At 37.6% G+C, this 21,863-nt stretch overlaps 2 protein-coding genes across 3 annotated transcripts; one reads left to right on the plus strand and one right to left on the minus strand.

Moving 5' to 3' along the window:
• Positions 1-402: 402 nt before the first annotated feature.
• On the plus strand, positions 403-8,728 carry LOC110172651 (uncharacterized). Of its 2 annotated transcripts, XM_020938558.2 has the most exons (11): positions 403-555; positions 1,231-1,382; positions 1,458-1,611; positions 3,014-3,391; positions 4,730-5,011; positions 5,365-5,388; positions 5,467-5,568; positions 5,647-5,677; positions 6,284-6,333; positions 6,523-6,557; positions 7,601-8,728. In XM_020938558.2, the coding sequence occupies exons 1-11, from the start codon at positions 492-494 to the stop codon at positions 7,691-7,693; spliced, it is 1,365 nt and encodes a 454-aa protein (XP_020794217.2). In that variant the 5' UTR covers positions 403-491; the 3' UTR covers positions 7,694-8,728. The 2 variants fall into 2 exon arrangements, with proteins under 2 accessions (XP_020794217.2, XP_055014573.1); XM_055158598.1 differs by lacking the exon at positions 3,014-3,391.
• A 3,033-nt stretch (positions 8,729-11,761) lies between these two features.
• LOC129410389 (uncharacterized) lies at positions 11,762-21,335 on the minus strand. Its single transcript, XM_055158469.1, has 3 exons — positions 19,031-21,335; positions 17,621-17,688; positions 11,762-13,226 (listed from the first exon to the last, which is right to left on the minus strand). Exons 1-3 carry the CDS (start codon positions 21,333-21,335, stop codon positions 13,140-13,142), a joined length of 2,460 nt encoding a protein of 819 aa, XP_055014444.1. The 3' UTR covers positions 11,762-13,139.
• Positions 21,336-21,863: the final 528 nt, after the last annotated feature.

Here is a 21,863-nt window from a genome sequence, read left to right on the forward strand (position 1 = left end):
ATCTCAAATTATAAACCAGATGTTACATCCAGGTTGTTATCTTACTTTTAGCTACTTATGTAAGTAGGCCTAATAGACTTAGTTTACCCAAATATGCTAACTTTGTTTCTTGAGTAATTTCTTTGACAATTAATCTGTAGCCTACTTCACCTTCAGCAAAGAAGTCTAACAGTAGTCTTACTTTAGTAGACCTACTATTTTTGGCACTACCCACATCTGGTTGTGACAAAGACAATTATAAACAACAGAGTAATTGAGCAGGAAGTCAGAGATGAAAAAAGACCCTATATTTATTGATACAATACAACACATCCTATCAACACCAAAAAAGGAAGCCTGTTTACATGTTGTAACTTCCCCTACCTCAGCCTTCAGAGGATGTGTCATATGGGGTAGGGGTGGAGAAACAGAGTGTGATTAAGAAAAAGAAAAGAAGAAACATTTGAGATGTGTATTTTCCTGTAGAGTGTGTGCGGTTATTTAGAGCAAGGATGCTGTTTGGGGTTATGAAGACAAAGCTTTGGATTATACAACTTGCATCGCTACAACTTTGGGGTAAGACAGCACAAAATTCAAATGGTGGTCATTAGTATTAATTTATATGCTAAATAAGTAGAGGGCCTTAATCGTGGCTGAGAAAATACAGTTGTCAGTGTTGATATTTATGTTACAGTTGAACCTCCAACTGTAACATTGCAAAGACGAGCAGAATGTGACTTGTGTGTTTGCATACTTTTGTTGTTTGTGCACAGCTTTACACATAGTTGCATACAGAGCAAAATCTTGAAACCAAATGTTTATTCTTGTTCGCTCTTAAAGCCAGGCAAGGCAGGGCAATTTTATCTATGTAGCATAACTTGTAATTCAATATAATTCAGAGTGATTTAAGTAACAGGAAAGACATTAAACAATACTATATAAACTAATAAAAACACATATAATCATCATTAAATTAACATTAAAAGTCTGTTCTTTGAGCCAACGGAAGCCCGAGGACATCTGTGGCCTTGATAAAAGCAGTGCTGTGGTGGGGTTAAAAACCTCAGTTGGAGTTGTTCATTTGAAGAAAGTTAATGTGAAGTAATGTGTTGGTAATTTTTCAAGGACTTAGTCTATAAATGGCAAAAAGGGTCCTTCCCTTAATTAAAATCTTTGGTAGCCTTAAAGTTATTTCACAAAATGAAGGGTCAAATGTTTGTGATTTATATGTCTTTATCTGTTTATCTTCAGTAAGACTCTCAGCTTCTCAGCTTTCTCCGCCACCTCCTCCCTTCCCAACACTTAACCTGAAATCCAGGTCCACTGACTCTGCAGTCCTGGTGTGTCGTGCACCTGGAGGCCACAAGGGACTTCAGTTTGCTTTATACCGAGAGAGAGTAAAGGTAATGGTTAATCCAAACACATACAATTTTAACAGTGTTTCTGAAACATTGGGTTGGATAATTGCTGTTATTTAGGTGAACTCCATTGATGTGCCACATGGTGCTGAAGAGGTTCGCTTCACCGTCAGGCCAAGTGACGCATCACAGCGTGAACTGTATTGTTGTTTGTATAAAACAATGGATAGATACAGTGGATTCAGTCCGTATTTGGAGATAAATTGGCAAAGAGGTATGTCTACGATGTGAAATGATTTCATTTGGACTGTGCAGTTAAATTTCTGTTATACTAAGCCTCAATAAATGCTATAGTCTTTTTATTCTGGAAGTCTTTGTCAGTTAAAAGCATGTAGTTTAGGACAAAATTGGAAAACATTTTTATGCTAAATGGTAGGGGCACCAATACCGACACTGGTATCAGCAAATCAATATCTGTATATCAGTATCGGAATTAATTAATTAAATTTGTCATATCACTGCCCTACTAGATTACTCCAGTGTTTCTCAAACTATGTATGCGAGCCACTGGTGGCACACAATCTACATCAGGTGGTACTGGGACAGCACTTCAGTTTGTCGGTTTGCCTCATATATAGTTCATTTTATCCACTTTTTAGTTAGTATGGATGATTTTGAAATTATATAGTACACTTCTAGACCTGGTTTAGCCCTAAATTACACATGGAATAGTCTTATTATATAGTTATAGACTTGATTTAGATCTGGTGGTAAAAAATCCTTTTCCAATCTTTTCCTTGGTGGTATTTGGTGTGAAACGTTTGAGAGCCACTGGACTATGCAATTTCATTTTCAACTCACATGAAATCAAACAGAAATCAAAACAAGCGGATGAAGCAGAAGGTAGGCCTCCTTGTATAATCTAGAACTTTACGAAGGTGCAACAGCATATGGTATAAGATAATAAACAGCACCATCCGGCCTCTCTTTCTTGCTCAGATTCAGGTGCTCCCTGTGGTCTCATATTGTCCTCTGCTCTGGGTGTGTGCTGTGATAGCTACATCCTGCTCTTCATATGAAAACTGCACACCCAGAATTGCACTCATTCAACTTTAAGTACACAGCCAAGTGTCATGTGATTTGTTGACGGTTACTGTGGTGAATGTGGTTAGAAGCAGTGGCAAAATACTGAGTACAAAATCTAGTGTGTGTGTATATGTATACGTTTGCTATTAGTTTTTATTATTATTATTATTATTACTTTTTATTGTGATTTGTTCCATTATTGTTTTTAATATTGCATCTCCCCTCCTTACCTTGACAAGTACTTTATAACAAACCTCTTGCTCCCCAATATTTCCTTCACTTTTGCATATTCACTTATTATGCTCTTCATGATGTAAATAGTAATGTTTTTTTTAATGCAGTATTTCATTCTGCTATTTATTTTTTGCAGCTAAAGTTTTTGGAGATAATCATGCTTTTTGGTTATTTTATCAGTGGTATAAATTAGTTTCAGTATTATTATTTCTCATCTATATTTTGTTCAGCAATATATCATACTTCAATATGTTACTATGACAGGAATAGTGGAATTCATACTAATAGGGTTTCTTTGTTTTAGTCTCTATAATGTCATATAACAAACATAATAAAAACACTGTGCTTTTACTTAGATGCTGGTCCAAGCCTCCCCATACCACTGAATCCAGATCCTCCTATTCTGTCAATGGAACCCTCTAGTGGACTGGTGAAACGTGGAGAAATGCTTTTGTTCCACTGTTCTCTTCCACCTCCTCTGCCTCTATATCAAGCAAACAGCCCAGTGCTGTTTATGCTATTGAGAGGTGTAGCTGCAGACTCCAAATGGTTAACAGTCGTACCACAAGCTCAGTTCAGCCACTCATTGAGTTCTGAGCCACAGCCGGGAGTCTTCAGCGTGGGCCCAGTGACAGGTGCAGAGCAGGGTCAATATACCTGTCTGTACCAGGTCAACAGAGGAGAGGGGCTGCAAAATTCAAGTGTCAGTAATATCGTCCAAGTCACTGTCACAGGTGAATATTCATAATCATTCAATGTTTATGTCTTTATTGTAGCATCTGTTAAAATGCATCTCTTCCAATGTCCATGCCTGGATTAGAGACATTGTGTATTTTGTCAACATTGAAAAAGTAAGATGTACTGTCGGGGCTCTCTGAAAACCTTTAAGAAAACATGAGATCCGTGTTTTTATTTTAATGAGCCTGTTCATTTTCCCTCAGTTCCAGATTAATGTCTTCACACTTGCTACTGACTGATTTTATATCCCCCTACTTCTTCTTCTCAAGTTTGGTGCATGTTTAAGGAGACTAGATCTGGTTGTTTCTGTATTTTGTTTATGTTATGACTAACTGCCATATCGGCTTGTCAAAGCCTGATCTTGTCAGATTTCAGAAGCTAAACAGGGCTGGGTCTGGTTAGTACTTGGATGGGAGACCGCTGGGAATTTCAGGTGCCACAGTGAGGCATCAGTGGCAAAAACCTGTCATTGTGCTCTTACCCACGTCACCCACATTGCCTTGTATGAAAGTGATGTACATGCGTGATTGGTGGTGGTTGGAGGGCCGATGGAGCTTCCGTCAGTCTGCCACAGGGCAGCTGTGGGTACAATAGTAGCTTACCATCATTGAGTGTGGAGTTAATGAATTGGGGTGTGCATTGCCTTAAGTCTGATGATACAATACATTTCATGATGTGCATGTCACGATTCGATATATCCCAATATATCCAAATATATCGCAATACTAAAACATAGGACAATATATTACGATTTATCAAAAATTACTTCTATCAATACAGTCAACGGCAACTTCACGCGAACACACTTGAATGAAATATAATTTATAAAAATGTTTAAATCATCAGAACAGTGAATGTAAATAATGAATTTTTGTGAAAAATATTATTTAAAAAAATCGATTCTGTTGCATTTTGAATCGATTCGAGAATTGTGCAATGAAGTATCACGATATATCACTGAATCGATTTTTTCTTACACCCCTATTAATGAATAATGCTCTGTAAAGCATCTTTTGAGTGTCCAAAAAAGCACTACATAAAACTGATCTATTGTGCTGTATTTTCTTTTGTTTTACTGAGCTCTGTCTTATATATTATCCCTTCACTTGGAATACTTGAAAACTGAATTTTTAACTTTTAATAAACTTTAACAAAGTTTTATTTAAATGTTAAATAAAGGTTTAAAAAAATGCAGATCTTGTGATTATATAGATTGCTGCCACCACAACCAGTAAAGACAGTGATCAAAAACAGTACAATATGTGCTTATTTTACTTATGTGCACTGGTTAAGAAGTATGTTTTTAATTACGTTGTTGTCTGATTTCCTTCTAGACCTGCTGCCCACTCCCACCCTGATCCTGGACAAGCAGTCGGACGTGTGGCATTTGCTGTGTCGTGGCTCCCCCGCGTACCCTGGTGCTGGGTTCTCTCTGTACTTGCAGGGTCATGATCTGCCTGTAGAGTCGTACCAGGCCAAACTGACCGAACACCGGGCCATTTTCTCAGTGCCAGTCCAGGACACACCAGTGGCTCTGTACCAGTGTGAATACAGAGTCTTGCTGGGAAGACAGTGGAGCCAATCAGAGCGCAGTCTGCCCCTGTCTATGTCACAAGGTATGTATGCACAGTTTGTGTAGGTTTAATTTTACTAAAAGACTCAAATCTAATCAAAATCAAAAGTGAATAGTTGTTAGCTACAATATGCATTTAGTCATAAAAAAAATTCAGGAAGTTTTTTATATTGTAAGGTTCCAAAAATACAGCCCCCACATCCAATAGAGTCAATAACTAATAATAATAATATAAAGAGAGGAGTTATAATGCAGTACCTAACACTGAATGGTTAAAATGACAATAAACGTACAAAATAGAAGTAAATTACCAAAAATAAAATCAGATTTTTTGTATTATGTTAACAATTTTGTTAAAACTTAAGTTAAAAATGTTATATGTATCTCTTTGTGTAGGAAACAGTTCTGCGCCTACAGCAGGTAGGCTGATTTGATTTCCTGTCACCAAACTCACTGTTTTGATGAGATGCTTATAACGCGACTGGTGGTTGTTTGCAGACTCCTTTGGTGTGGACTGGCCCCTGGTTTTGGGCTCTCTTTCAGCTGTGGTGTTATTCCTCTGCTCATTGGCTCTCCTCATTGTGATGCTCCATAGAAAAAGTATTGTCTTTTTTTAATGGATTGTCTTTTTATTTAGAGCATATCAATATTTTTGATAATTTATATTGTACTTTGCAGTGAAGGCAGCAGCGGATGCAAAAAAGAAAAGGTATTTGCATTTATAATGTGCTGTATCTATTGAAGGTCCTATATTACATAACGTCTTGTGAGCTTTAAGCCGTATACGTTATAATGTTGTTACCTCATCAAACATACCTTGTGTTTTTAATTCACAACCCAACATTATTAGTCTGTCTACATTTGCAAAATTCAAAGTGCTCTGTTCCACCTTGATACTGTCAAGCTGTATTTTTCAAATTAAGAGTAACTTTTTATCTTTTTCAGTATAGATTGGCAATACCAGTGTTGAAATTATCCAATTGATTCTAGTGAAGGTGCATGGAGTATAAAACACAATGGAGCACTTCCTGTATTACTGCATGATATCATAAGATAGAACAGAGTGTTTTTCCTTTGAAAGAAGAACTCAGCCTAAATATGCAGGATTTGTGGCTTAAACATGTGAATGAAACACAACACAATTCCAATTATGTTTTTGAAGAGGAATATAGTGTAATATGGGCCCTTTAAGTAACTTCTGTGTAGTCATTGATTGGCTTTATAACTTATGATGTGTGAGGTACAATGTATTATTATTTACTTTTGTTATGTATGTCAGATTATGAAGAATTTTCACTAAACAATTTGTTTTCAGGGAGGAGGCTCAGTTTTGGACACAGGTTCATGGTAAAGACCATATAGTAGGTGAGTAATTGGCCTTCAAAGTTGGTATCTATTTTGCTATATAGTTATATTTTACGTTCAATCTTTATCAAGACCATGAAGTTATTGAAGTAAGACCAACTGAGAAATAGCCCAGATAGTACTTTTTGCATATTACGAGTATATGTCAAAAGTTGTTTGTGGTTAATTTTCACCTGTATTGTTTCACAGATCTCACTCTCCCACGTCAAAGCTTTACTTCTCAGGTAAACTCAATTTGATTCATAAATATTTACAATAAAATATTAAAAAGAATTTTAGTTTTTACCAAGATCTGTGCACCATTTTGCTGCATTTGGTATTCATGAAATTTCTTCTCTCTCTCTCTCTCTCTCCTCTCCTCCAAGAACATCTCTAAACATCTTGTAATCCTTGATATAAACAACTACAAATCCATATACAGAAATGTACCAATAGTGGAAAACATTCTACTGAACACTGCATACAAGTGCATATAAATGTATTTATATTGTCCCAGAGTTGATTTATTAATTGGTTGCATGAAAGGCATTAATTAGGTTGCATTGCCTCCCATGACACTTTCTTTGTGGACTGCCAATTCTTTGAGTTAGCTGTTCTTATCATCTGATAACAGACAACAGGGGCAACCAGACGTACACTTTAATATTTTTTGTGATAGGATGTACCATATTAAAGGGCCCATATTACGCCATTTTCTGAGCTATGTTGTAATGTTGTTTCCTCGTGACAACGTACCAGAAGTTGTGTTGTGTTTCATTCATGTGAATCTTGCATAGTTAGGCTGAGCTCATGTGGTAATACTGGAAGTGCTCCACTGCGTTTTAAACTCCATACATCTTCACTAGAATAATTTGGATGATTTCAGCTGAGGAACTAAATGTAAAAGTTAGCTTCTAACTTGAAGACTACCACTACATGACATCACACTGTGGAACAGCGCATTTTGAGCTTTGTAGATGTATACAGACTAATAATAGGATTAGTCAAACGTGAATGAAACATAACACAACTCCTGGTATGTTTTTGAGGAGGTAACAGCATTATAGCCTGGCTTAAAGCTCACAAGAATCCATTTTGCCTAATAACATTACAGTGCTGCTGAAAAACCAAATATGATTTAGTTTTTTCACACATAGATGTAATGTACTTCTTACGAGCTTCTAATGTACTTATTTGTGACATTGAAGACAGTGGTGAAACATTATTAAGACGTATATATGTCCATATGTTGTAATTATGTTTATTTTATATTTTGTGTCATGTGCAGGACTGGACAAATGGTCACACAGACTCTGCTCAAACATCCCATTTGTGGAATCCGCTGTCTACATTCACAACCCCAGTCATCCCAAGCTATTGACATTCTGGACGTTCATACTTTGTCAAATCAGTAGTGGTGGAAGGTAACAAAGTACAAAAGTAAAAGTACAAAATGTAAATACAAATTTTAGGTATCTGTACTTTACTTTTGACAACTTGTATCTTTACTTTCTACTCCATTACATTTTGAATCTGGACTGAAAATTAAAAAGTACTTTTCTTTATGGTTTGTTAATTTGAGTTAACATCCCCACTTCCAGCGAACCAAATACACAAAAACGGCTGGAAAAATTAAGACGTCAATTGAATCACTTAAAATATGTTAAATTCTTTTTCAAAATCACTACGTTTCATTCGTTAATTGTTTCTAAAAATCTCAGCAAAATACTTTTTACTCTTTAAGTACATTTTTAAACAGGTACTTAAATACTTTGACTTATGTAGATTTTTTCCTGTGACTTTTACTTAAGTAACAAAATGTAGTACTTCTTCCATCACTGCAGTATCAGTACCAGTTCCAGTCACACAGTGGACAGGAAAGACAAGTTCCTCTTTTATGTTTTGGGAAAATACAAGTGACAGGATGTGAGGTAGCTTTGTTTGTTTGTGCAACATGTTTTGTAAAATATTTATTGAATGTCCTGTACTTTTACTTATGTGCATGTAAGAATGTCATTTGTGTGTCAAGATAATTGCAAATATTATAGCAATGGTATTTTGATGATGTGTCATTATTCTGCCTGGAATGTTCCGTGGTATGACATTAATCTTAAAGCTCAAAAATACCTGGAAAAACAGACATTCTAACTGTGAGCGAGGTTGTGTCTCCGTAGATCTGACTTGTAACTTGGTCTAGTCTCCATGTAGGTGGAAAAGGTTTAATACCATTCTGTGAAATTCTAGACAAGCCAATAACATCTCCATGGGGAAAAGTGTTTGATGGACCCTCCATCAGAAAAGTTACTCAACTTTTAAAATGTTTAATATATTGTTGATGTTAACATTTCATCACCAATTGTATATATATTTACAATTTGTACAACTGTTAATAATAAATATGTTTTTTGTAATGGCAGTGGTGAGAAGAATACTTTCAAAACATTTTTAGTTACAAAATAGAATACCTGCATTAAAATGTTGTACTGTATTCTAATACATGGTCCAATCAAACTACTGTATTCTGAATACGTTGAAGTGCAGAGTTGCATTTAAATAGAGTATAAAAAACGGCAACACAGCTTTATATTTGTTTCACCATTTGTTACACATTTCCTATCACAAATTGCAGAAGCACTTACCACAAGAGTTGCGTTTTTTATTTTTTTGTGCAGTTTGATACAGTTTGATGTGTATTCTCTGTATCTGTATTCATTTACTTCCCAACAATGTGTAATGGCAGTTTTAACTAGAGGAAACAACAGGTGAACTATTAAAGATCATCTATATGAGAAATGAGTAACAAAATATAGAGCATTCTTTTCATGATCCTTTCATTTTTTGAGATGGTCTGTGATTGTGGGTAGATTCACACCTGTTCATGTTTGGTTCAGATTTCAGGATTTCAGGATTAGGTCTGGATTGGACCTCTTCCAGACCTGCTTTAGTCCTATGTACTCCCTTTTTTGATGTATTAATGCACCCTTATTGAGTCTGCTGTAGTTGGAGATGATGCTCAGAAGAGGGCACCATTTTCTACAACATGATAAGCAGTAGTTCCCAAGTTATTTCAATGTAGAAAGAAATGTATCCCAATTTTGCTGCGCCCTTTTAGTACAACATGACACGCGTACATTAAGTTTATAATGCAATGTGTTGAAAACAATATTTAGGTTGTATTACTGAACATGCCTCTCATTTGAACCCCGTTAAAAGTAAATTTCAGATAGACTGATCTTCTGTGAGGGTCATGGATACTGGAGTGTTTTTAACCTTGGGCCCTAACCTGGATATATACTACAGCCAATTCAGATCTTTTCATTGTAACTGCCAGCTTCCCTTGAAAGAGCCATCACTGTTCAGGAGGCACTGGGTCCCTACTTTATAAGTCAAAACTCTTATTACATTTCAGTCTGTGCACTCCAATGTAGCAGCAGCCTGTAGCCATTTATAAGTGTCAGACAGTCACACCAGCTTGTTCTTTGTACCCGAGAGGCCAGGATGAATTCCGTGCTCAATTTGTCTGACTCATATTCAGATCTGAGTCATAATTTACTAGCACGCATACTGTACTCATGCTTTATAGGTTTTGATATGCAGGTGCAAATATGGGTAGGCCCGTTTGAATAAAAGGTTAGATAATGATTAGAACCAAACATGACATGATCTTGTATATCTGGTATAGCGGGGTTAGGGTGGTGACACTGTGAAGTTACTTGAAATATTATTTGTGTTTAAAATGTAGAAAACAAAAAACAAGAACTGCAGACTGTGTCCAGCAGTTAACTAGTTGTTAGGATAGTCACCTGTGTCAAAAACAAACCTGGAGTTGTTTTTGTTTTGTGTGTTTTGTTTCATTCACACATGTTAAAACACTACTACAGGAAGTGCTCCTGTGCTTTTTAAACTCCATACATCTTCATCACGATCATTTTAATTAGTTGCCTATCCCTACTAAACAAAAGGTAAAACTTCATGACATCATAAGGTGGAACAGAGCATTTTGAGCTTTGGAGATGTAGACAGACTAATAATAAAGGATTACTCAAACGTGAATGAAACCAAACACAATTCTGGGTATGTTTTTGATGAGGTAACAACATTGTAACATGGCTTAAAGATGACAAGAGTCCATTTTGCTTAATATAGGACCTTTAACATTAAATGCATTTAGATCTGAAGTTCGTTCACTATGTTCATACTGTATTTTTAATGGTGCAAAATGCTTCATAAAAGCTTTTTGATTAAGACTACTGCCTGACACTCCTGAGTGCATACACCCGGCAGAGCAACAGACCATAATAGAAAGAACCTTCTTGTTCTTTAACCGGTAAATCTTAATAATGGGTATAAAAACATATATTTACGAATAGTTGCAGTAGCTGTGAAATGCATCTGACACTTACTGTGTCCGTAACTGTATCAACCATATAATCATCCACTATGGCCATAGCAGTATGGAGCACTTATTCTCCCTTTTGGTACAATAATAAAGTGGTGCCTGTTGAAATTTCCTGTCAGGGGTCTGTGTTGATTCAGTGTGACTCAGCTCTGTAATTTTATTCCCCTTTCTCTTTAACATCAAAGTGGAAGACGCCCACACAGCCACCACCAGGCAGGCGTTATTCTTATATAGCTCTAGTTTTGTGTACATGGATCATGTAAAAACTGCTGCCCATTCGTAGCTAGAACCATAGGTGGATCATTCTCTCTTTTTCACACAACGCACTGCCTGGAGGTTTGATAATGAAATGTGAAATGCAGAGCTGAGCAGGTGATAGGCAGGTGTGCACATTTTTACTGTTATAATGATGACTTAATTTATGAAAAGCCTATGCTGTGACTGGTTAGTGGATGGTACTTTTGATAGGGGAGACGGTAGGCAGATGAGATGTCATACTTGATGATACACACACTTTCTTAACTGACACAAGCTTGACCAGCGGGGAATATGTGTGTCTATTATAATAGTACTGCAATGTCACTGACTTGTGTCCACTTAGAATGAGTTGATAAATTATTCACAGGAGATTGCGAGGTCACTAAAGCGTCGTCTGCAGATCTCACCCCAGCGCCGCACAATGCCATACCCCATTATGTGCTTGAAGGCCGCATGGTAATTTAGTTGACCTCATGTAAGCTTTTGTAAATAGATCCGCACAGAAAAGCAGAAGCCATTCAAGCTGCTCCTTCCTGCATTTCCTGAAACGCGTATCCATGGAGACACATTTCTATTTCATTACAGGGTATGCAAAAGAAGGAAACCCAAAATGATAATTGGGTTCAGTTACTTACTATGCAATGTTATAAGTGTAACTCCCATTGGCGCAGTGCTGCAGAATAGCTTTGGTAAGAGTGAATAAATAGACTCAGATCATTCCAAAGTTCAACATTTATAGCTCTATGTCAAATCAGAAGCAATAATGACAATTTAATTACAACAAGTGGCAACTTCTTGAACATATATCTATTTAAAAGAAACAAAAGTGATTTACAGAATAAGTGTGCAACTATCAGTGCCCCATTTTAAATAAAGGAGGCGACAGTTCATTAGGAACATCTCACGTGGAACAATATAAGATCTGTGGTTTTGCTGGACATTTGTGTCAAAGGACCCATATTATGCTATTTTCTGATCTGTTATAATGTTTTTTCCTCATCAAAAACATACTCGAAGGTGTATTTTGTTTCATTCACACATGTTTAACACACAAATCCTGCATATTTAGGCTGTTTCTTCTCTCAGACAAAAATACACTTTGTTCTAACTTGTGATGTTATGTGGTAATATACACCTTCATCAGAATCTTTTGGATAATTCCAGCCCTGGAAGTGCCAATCTCTACTAAACTAAAGGTAAAATGCAGCTGGTAACTTTAAAACTACCACTACATGATATCACAAGGTTGAATAGAGCATTTTGAGCTTTGGAGATATAGGCAAACTAATTGTTAGGAGTTACTCAAACAAGTGTGAATAAAACAAAACACAACTTCAGATTTGTTTTTGATGAGGTAGCAACATTCTAAGCTTACAAGAGTAATTTCTGTATAATAAATGACCTTTAAATGACCTTAAAACTAGCCTCATAACATTTTCATAAACCTGCAAAAACAAAAGTACAAGTATTTCTAAAATGGAGTTCAGTGCAATTCATTTATTGCACTGACCACACAGAATAGAATAGTTCTATATATATAATTTTCAATAGACAATTTAATAAAGAATAAAATATAAATCATTACAAATTACATTGTAAGTTATTTGGAGAGGCTTGATGCTAACACCATAATTTTGAAAAAGGTTGCTGAAAAAGATTTTGATATGTAATAATACTGTGAGTGCTTTTAAGATGATGACACATTGGTTTCAGCTTCCATTAGTTTGAATATGGTTGTTATTTGGCTTGATTGACTGAAAAAAGACCAGCCAATTGAGTCCTATAAATGGAGTAGTTTTAAGCATAAATAAGCAATGAATCAAGATGAGGAGATAGAACAACGACAAGGTGTATATTATGTGTTTTCTAATTTTTTTCTGATTATTTCATTTCTTTTCTGCAGCCCTACAAAACTACATTAGTGTTTCAGCACAGAAGCAGGCCAAGTCCTTACACATTCATATCTACACCGCCTCTTCCTTTTTCTGCTCTTCCTCAACTAAAGGACATTTCAGGGTTTTCAGTTCATCGGCGATCCTCCCTGTGCTCCCAATCCACCTGACCCCGTTTCCAGCTTGGACTTTCAGCCCTTTCTCTTACTGCCTCCTTCACTTGTCCTTGTTGTATAATACAATATTTTATTCTTCGTTTTCATCATTTACAGTCACTTTCAGTCATCCTGTGCATCAAATAAGCCTGATTCCCAGCGTTGTACCAGTGGAGTCTTCTGTCTGGGGGTCCGTGGACAGTGGTGAACCTGGGTGGACACATTAAAAGGCATTATGATGGTGTGATTGAGGAAAAGAAAGAAAATATAAGACTGAGGATAGGCCTGTCAAAATTATTACTATATCAACTTAAGCAGGCACAGTTAATAATGCTGTAATAGAATGATAATAAATTGGAAAGCACCAACCACCTCCCACCATTTTTGTATTATTTTATATCAGATTTGTATAAAGGAATATACGCTTGTCTTCATGGAAATGTTATTACTTGGTCTAGAATGATTAAACCTATCTATCTCAAGGGACACAACTATAGGCTACATTACAGGTCAGATCTGTAGCGAGGCAACCCTATTCACAAAGCGAAATACTGACCTTTTGAGCAATACCATCTGTAATGAATAGATGCTAGAAACGTGTTTAATGTCATACCATGGAAGATTCCAGGCAAAGCAATAACATCCATCCATGGAGACAAACAAAAAAGTTGCGCAATGCACCTTTAAGCAGTAAATGGTTGAATTAATAACTATGGTCCAGATGCAAAGTAAGTACTAAAGTGTTTTTTTTTTCAGCTATCTGTTAAAGCTCATGATTTTTGAACAATATGCTACATTTAAAATTGATTTTGTGGTTTAAATTTGCTCTTGGTTTTTTTGAGTCAGTGGCATAAATTTGTTTCAGTATTATCATTTATCATCTATATTTCTTCTATCATCTATGTATCGAACTTTGAAATGTGATATTGTGACAGTACTAAGACTAGCGGAGGACAGCAAATGCGTGGGGTGATAAAGGATGTTTGTTTCCCCCCAGAGAAGTGCTCTTTGGATCAGCATCATTAGCAAAGGCAGTAAGTCAGAGGGAGGTTAATGCTACTGTGCGCCAAGGCCCCGCTCACTGTGACTAAAGTCAACAACTGAAGCCAATTCGCTCCTACATTATTCGTCCGCTGTAATCAGGAGGCAAGGCTGTGGAACGCAGATAACTAACAAGCCCAGATAGACACACAGAAGGGACCAGCATTCCCTGTGTAACCAAGTCAATGGGCTGAAGCGGCATCTCTCTCAACTAATGCTGATGAGGAACTAGCCACTGAAAAGCCAATATTTAAATGATGTCTTTGAATGTCTTTAACATTTCAGGATCACAGAGAAGATAGAAAATAAGCTTATAACAGTCTATTATTAATATGTCAATCGTGCCATTTAATCCTGTAAAATGGGTGCTTTCAATAGACGGTATAATGATGTGAACCCATAGTCTCAAATGAAGTCAAATGAAGTTCACTAAGACTACTACTTATAGGAGTGTATTTGGTACATTTATACAGATGAAATAGCAAAATAATAACACCAGGATCATATAGAGCAGGTTAATACGATCATTTTAAGACCAAAATGACGAGGCTCACAGCAGCAGGTACAGAGAGAAGGGTGACATTTTTTCAATGTAAAGTAAATTTTCAATGCAAAGTCAGAGCTCACTTCACTTCACTTTTCAATCAATGGCAATTATATAGTATATAGTGAACCTATTGTCCCCATAGGGAAAATTGCTCTTTGCATACTTAAAGATGCATTGAGCAACTTTTCTGGTGAAGAGTCTGTCCTCTGTCACCCTTGTCTCCCTGGATATGTTATGGAATGTTCCATGGTATGACATTAAACACATCTATCTAGCATTTATTCATTATGGGGGTGTTTCCATTCTTCAAATATAAAAGATTCTCTATGTGAATAGGGTTGCCTCTCCACTAGCAGTATGCAAAAATATCGAAATATCAATATATCATATCGTTTAATGCGATGATACAGTATCGATATCTTGGGTTGTTGTATTGATATATTGCCAAGAGTAGAGGAAGGAAACTCATTTATGCAACACATTTGACATATTCACTGCTTTGAGGATTAAAATGTTTGTTTCATATTCACTTTGCAAAAGAAGTGGTTTAACAAACCATAGTATCACAACCATCATTTAGCCATTATTTTTATTGAACTGTATCGAATTGATTTGAAATATATTGTATCAAATCGAAAGTGCACTGTATCAAGATATGTATCGTATCGTGGTATATATATTGAGGTATGTATCGTATCGGCAACTTCTTAATGATACCCAGCCCTACTCTTCACAGATCTGTTCTGTAATGTAGCCTATAGTTTTCTTCCTTGAGATAGACAGGTTTAATTTTTACTGTGGAACATTCTAGACCAAGCAATAACATCTCCATGATGACAAACAGGTGGCAGACCCTCCACTAAAAAAAGTTATGCAATGCACCTTTACTATGTATTGGTTTTACTTTTAAAAAGTGATAGAAGATGTGATTTTGATGTGTGTATTTATATATTGTGTTATAGGATATTGGTAGAAAACTTGATAAAAGGATTTTTGTAAAACTACCATTTCTCAGTGAACTTTATAGCGGCGTATACACCATGTACACATCACCAGTGAAATACGATCTGAAAGGAGAAATGCACCACCGCTGTATATCGAATCAAAGGCATACAAAACGCACAAAGCACAAGCCTCTAGCCCTGTCAGTCTCTCTTTCAATGATATACCCAGCAAACACATTTACTCACACTTTCAAATCTGCCCACACATGCAAAAAAAAGCTAATCCGAATTCCGCCTGCTTCTCTTCCTCCTTTCTTTTCTCTCCAAGGACTTCTCCCCATCTTGCCCTTATCTATGGAGATAAGCTTCTTACTGTGTGTTTGGTATGTTATCAGATGTTTGTGGCCCATATAGACTGCGGAGAGATGCTGACACGCTCCCATGGGCCAATCTTTGCTGAATCCTTCACAAACTCCCTTTCTGTTTCGAGTTGCAAAATCAAAGTTCTTTTGCCTTGCACTGTTCCCTTCGGGGTCGCCGTGGTGAATCCTCTGCCCCCATGTGACCTTCTCCGCAGCATGTTTTTCCTTTACACCAGTTTTTTACTTTATATATAAATTTCTTCTTTGGGCTTTCAAACAGCGCTGCTATCAGTGTAGCAGCTACGACAACTGACACTTTTTACATGGTGGTTGAGAACAGGTGCAATACATAAGTTAATAGTTTGTCTTAAAGGTGGATCGTGTAACTTTTCTGGTGGAGGGTCAAATGCTTTTCTCCATGGACCCTTTCTATTCTCATGGAGACTGAAACAGACCAAGTTACAGGTCAAATCTGTGGAGAGGCAACCCCACTCACAGGCAGAATACACGTTTTTCTAGGTATTTTGAGCTATAAACTCACCTGTAATTGAATAAATGTAAGGTAGAGCTGTTTAATGTCACACCGTGGAAGAATCCTAGCCAGGCTGGCACCACCTAGTGCCTCTGCTCAATTTCATTTCTGTCCAGCGACTAGGTCAGGAATAGGAATACACTAGACGAGTAGCAAAAACCCCAGAAGTGCGAGTCTGGGCACCAGTCAATCAGCGAAGAGCCATGTTGGCAACACTTCCAGAGATTGAGATTTAAAGCCGGAACAAAGAGAATGTTTGGTGAATTTTATCAAGGGGAAAGACGTTATTGCCCTTCTTCCTATGGGATTTGGGAAAAGCTTTATATACCAGTTAGCCCTGTTAGTGGCGCATTACATATTTCACGACCAAATAGCAGCGATTGGTTAAATTAAAAAAGTACCCGCCTACCGCCAAGCGAACAATTTCTAATGCGGCGAGGTCAGACAATTTCCACGAAGTGAAACCGACTGATGAATCAGGCTAGAACAATCCAGGCAGAGCAATGACATATTAATAGAAACTAGCAGGTGATGGACTCTCCACCAGAAAAGTTTCGCAATGGACCTTTAACACCAGTCTTTCACTTTATCCTTCTCTGGCCTTTCATATAGCGCTGCTAAAATTGTGTCAGGTATAACAATTTTTTTTCATGGTTAAAGGTTTGTCTTAAATGACTATACTGCATATTATATTACTATTGTTAAAATGGGCAAATGCAATGAGTTGTACAAGTCTGACAAATTCAACACTGTCACTGGGGCAGGGCAATATAGCCTGAAGTTTTTTTCATGAAATAAACCAGTCCTAATTGTGATTGATTTACTATGTAGTCCGATCCAAACAGAAATGACATAAAGCCACTTGTAATTTACTCTGTTTCTATATGCTGTAAGAATACAAATGTTTGTTTGTGGGCAATGATGAATGAATATTACAGTATCCCCTTATTAAAACATCTGCCCCAAAAGGACACTAGTTCCACATCTCCAGCCTAGACTCCTGTTACGTCCCTGGTTGCCCTACCCTTCCCAGCCACAGTGTAACAATGTGCCATGTGTGTAGTCCATTCTTAGTAGATCAAAGTAAATAATTTGCCTATAATTTGCCTACATCTTTATGCAAGTGCTCCAGATAAGTAGAGGTGAATTGTTGATCCAGATGTGTAACCAAGGCTCACCTTTGTTTGGTGACTGTTCTCAGTCGGAGCAGGAGGCCACATGCTAAGTTTTCCAGAAGAATTACGAGCTACAACAGACAGACATGAATCAATGTGGGCATGGCAATACAAATGAAACAGCCTTTGTGTGCAGGCATGAGCTCATGATAATCAAATACACAAAAGAATTGGAGAGGTCATCAGAGAGTATGCAGAAGGTGGAGAGTTTGGATATGGTCACCCTATCATAAAAAGTCATATTTGTTTCATGGTCTTTTATTTCGTGCGTCATATTAAAGGAATGGCACTGACACGCCCTGGTCAGTTTGTTTCAAAGTGGACGAAGAAACACCATTATTTGTGTAACAATAAGAAAAACACAAACAGTGTATTCCATGGCAACAGCCAAGCATGCAAACAACTGTTCAGCCATGCACGTAGTTTCAACCACAATCAAGATTTACGATTCAAATTTCAAGTGAGTGCTAGCCCAGTTTTTTGTGGTCAGCAACTTTTAGTATTAATTTCTTTCAAGATAAATAGCACAGGCCTATTAAGGACTTAAAATTTGTACAAGATTTAACACATATTTATTATTGTTGTATAATATAATTTTTGAAACTGTGTACTGAATAGGGGTGGGTTAATACAAGTTTTCTTCTTCCCGTTCCTTTTCGAGAAATGTGCTTTTCTGTTGTTTACACTTTAGTATATATGATTCTTTTTTCTTTCCTCAAAATAAAAACAAATCAGTCAATCAATCAATTGTATATACCACCTTGTTTGATGATCAATACTTAGTTTATTCCTCCATTAGATTTTGGTTTCATGTTGCTCACACATATTCATTCATTTCACCTTCCCGTGATACTCCTGTGACATTCTGAAAAATTTTGCCCATTCAAATGACATTTAAATTTTGCTTTGAATAGTTAATTACTGTGGTGCTCGATCATTGTCATTCTGAAACTCATGGAGAGGTCTTCATAGATCCATACATACAACTGGCTACATAAACTTTGAATGGAGACCAATGTCCTATGTAGTCAAACTAAGGTAATACACTAGAAAACATTTAACTTCCTCTCCCTCTCTCACCAACAGTCCCTGAGATATGACTCAAGCCTTGCTCTTTATTTTTCACTCCCTAACATGACAGACGGATGCTCTGTTTACAGTGCCAGTTACAAAGTTGTGCTCCCTCGATGTCTCTGGTGGGAAGTTATTACTGAAAAAGTCAACCAATAGTTTGTAAAAGCTGTTTGGAGGTTTCCCACTGGCCCAATAAAATATGAAGTAATGTACGCACTGGGCTGTTTCAGACAGTTTTCATCATCTTGTTAAAATGATCGCACCCACACATATAAAGACTGGTCAAGCAAAAAATATATATATGTGTAAAAAAAAAATCACACTTTCAGGAGGACTAACCTGCAGTGGTGGTTGTAACCCCGTTTTGGCTGAGGTCAGGTAAGTCTTGAACAGGCAAAGCTTTCAGTGAAGACAATGTGCTACTGTGTTCTTCTATAGCAGCTGGTCTCTCCTCTTTTTCCCCTACTGGCTGGGTCCCATAAAGATTGATCCGCTGCTTAAGAATCTCCCTCTCTCTCTCCTGAGCCTCCCGGATGTCCTGCTCCACTTTCACAACAGATGTAGAGGAACGCAACTTGAAAAAAGGGTTCTCCTTTGGTGGTAAATCCAGAGCTGTTACATCTTGAACTTTTCTTGCTTTCTCTTTACTCGAATCAACCACTTTAATTGCGTCTTTGTTTGTGTTCGTTTGTGCTCGTTTTGAAGGGAAATTTGAGTTGCTTTCTATGATAATAATCTGGCGGTTCTTTGATTCTGGGTAAACCTTTGGAGTATTTAAATTCCTGTCATTTCTAGGATCAGATCCATTTTTTGTTACTTTGTTACACAATGAGCTGTTCTCTAAAGTAGAACTGTCATTTGAATTTGACACTGCTTTATTTTTAACGGAATCTTTTGGATTTTGAAAGGCCTCAAAAATCAGTTTTTTTTCTTTGAGCTGTCGGACAGTGCCTTTGTCATAAAATCCTGGGATTTTTCCGAGCTTGACCAAATCCTGCTCCCTTCGGGCCTCTTCATGAATTTCTTGCTGCATCTTTTTACCAGCAAACAGCTTATCTTTGCCTTGGCCTCTTTCCGACTTGGTAGAAAGAAGTGATGAGTTATAAACAGGTTTTTTTAAAGGTATCTCCACGTATTCCGGGGCAGTGGGCAGGTGGGGCAGCCCTCTGGATCTTCTCAGGCTGTGTTCTCGCTCTATAGCCCTGCGTATCTCCCTCTCGATGGGGGTCTCTTTGTGCACATGAGCTGAACCACCACCACCACTCTCCAAAGTGCTCCCGGGAGAAAAGTCTGCTGAAACTCCACTGTCACTCTCATCACACGAGTCGCTCTCCATTATGCTGTGCTGGAAAAAAAAAAGACTGCTCTCGTCACCTTTAAGCTCCTGGTTCGACTTCAAAACTCTTCTGATTTGTGCCTCAGTCTCACTCACTTTAAATGGCCTGTTCTCTTCTCTTATCTGCCGGCTTTCTCTTTCTTCTATGCCATGCCCCACCCTGCTCTCTCCGATAACTACCGCACTACCTTCACTCTGAGCAGCGTGATTGGCTGGCTCCATGGAAACTGCTGACAAAGGTGGAGAGGCCTGGCTGAGCACCTGTTGTGTGGCTTCCTGGTTTACACCCAAGGGGGGCAGTTCACATTGTAGCGACAGAGCCTCCTGTTGTTCACACACATCAACTACAGGTGAAGTCGAGGTAGTGGATTTTGACACATCAGTCTTGCAGTTTGAATTATGCAAAGTATTGAGGTAATCTTCTTCATCACAGTTGTTTTCACGAGCAAAATGTTGAGAATGTACAAGATATCTGTGATAATCAGGGGAGGATTTACTGGCTGTCTTAGTGCATCCATCTGGTATGAATTTGGCCTCAGCTGCCTCCTCACATTCACCAACTTCCACATTATAATCACCAAAGCATTCTTGTCTTAACTGGATGTCACTCACAGGGGGCAATACACACTGGGGAGATAGCTCCACCTGCTGTTCGACATAATCACCTACAATTACAGGTAAAGAGACACCTGTAGATTCAAAAGCTTCACACTTGTTATTTAAATTCAACAATGTGCTAGGGTTAACTTCCTCTTCGCTTCCATCAGCAAAACGTGGAGAAGGCACCAGATGTTCTCTATCATTTTCTGTACTGTCTGCAACTGTCAAATTTCTCAACTTACTTTGTATAACTCCATCTTGGAAGAGTCTTGCATCTTCAGATTTAACCTCACTGTAGCATTTCTGACTAATATTCGGAAAATTTATACAATTCAACCACTCAGCTGCAATCACTTCAATGGGAACGTCTTGGTCACTGCTGGATTGTTCTTTTGGGAGATCACTAAAATCGGGAGGGGGAGGGGGGAACTCCTCTTCACATGCAATGGCGTGTTTCTCAGTTGCTTCACATTGTCTCATATTTTTCATCTCTGCAGTTACACACCGACTGTTCGCTCCTGTTGTTTTGAACATGTCATCCATTTTGATTTCTGGGGATTCTTCTTTGTCGATATCTTCTTCTCTGGGCTGTGCTGTGGGAGCCTTTTTGTCCTCAGCAGAGGGGTAGTAAATTGTTGCTGCACCCGATATCTGGGACTCGCTGACCCACTCGTCAAGTGAGTGATAGGCTGTGGGCTTTGTCTCCATGGGGACAAGTTGTGCTGATGTGGAAAGTTGGGAGCAGACTGTGATTTTGGCCTGCAGCTGTTGGAACGAGACAGACAAAAGGGGAACTAATTAATGCAGGACAAATAACAAGTGGAGAGAAAATGTTTATAATTAGCTATTCTTGTTCCTGATCACTAAAAACAAAATAGTTTAGAGGAGCTGTGGTAAAGTGCTTGTAAGCCTTTTACAGTCTATTACTTTTTCGCTCACAAACTTCATACTTTGTTTTAAGACCTTAAAATTGAATCAGTGTAATCTGTCTTGCAGAATATACACAAAACACATTCTCAATTAAAGCAGACATTACATTCTGTACAACAGTTCAGTCTCCCCTGAAAACTAGAGTACATAATGCTGGGAGTTATTTAAACTTCCAACATCAAAATAGTTAAAGGTCCTATATTATGTAAATTTAATTACTGTGAGCTTTTAGACATGTTAGAATGTTATTGTCTCAGCAAAAACATACGTTTTGTTTTATTCACGCATGTCTGAGTAAGTATTGTT

This window comes from Boleophthalmus pectinirostris, unplaced genomic scaffold (genome assembly GCF_026225935.1).
Source record: "Boleophthalmus pectinirostris isolate CB_2022bp ecotype Guang Dong unplaced genomic scaffold, ASM2622593v1 HiC_scaffold_22, whole genome shotgun sequence".
Lineage (NCBI taxonomy): Eukaryota > Metazoa > Chordata > Actinopteri > Gobiiformes > Gobiidae > Boleophthalmus > Boleophthalmus pectinirostris.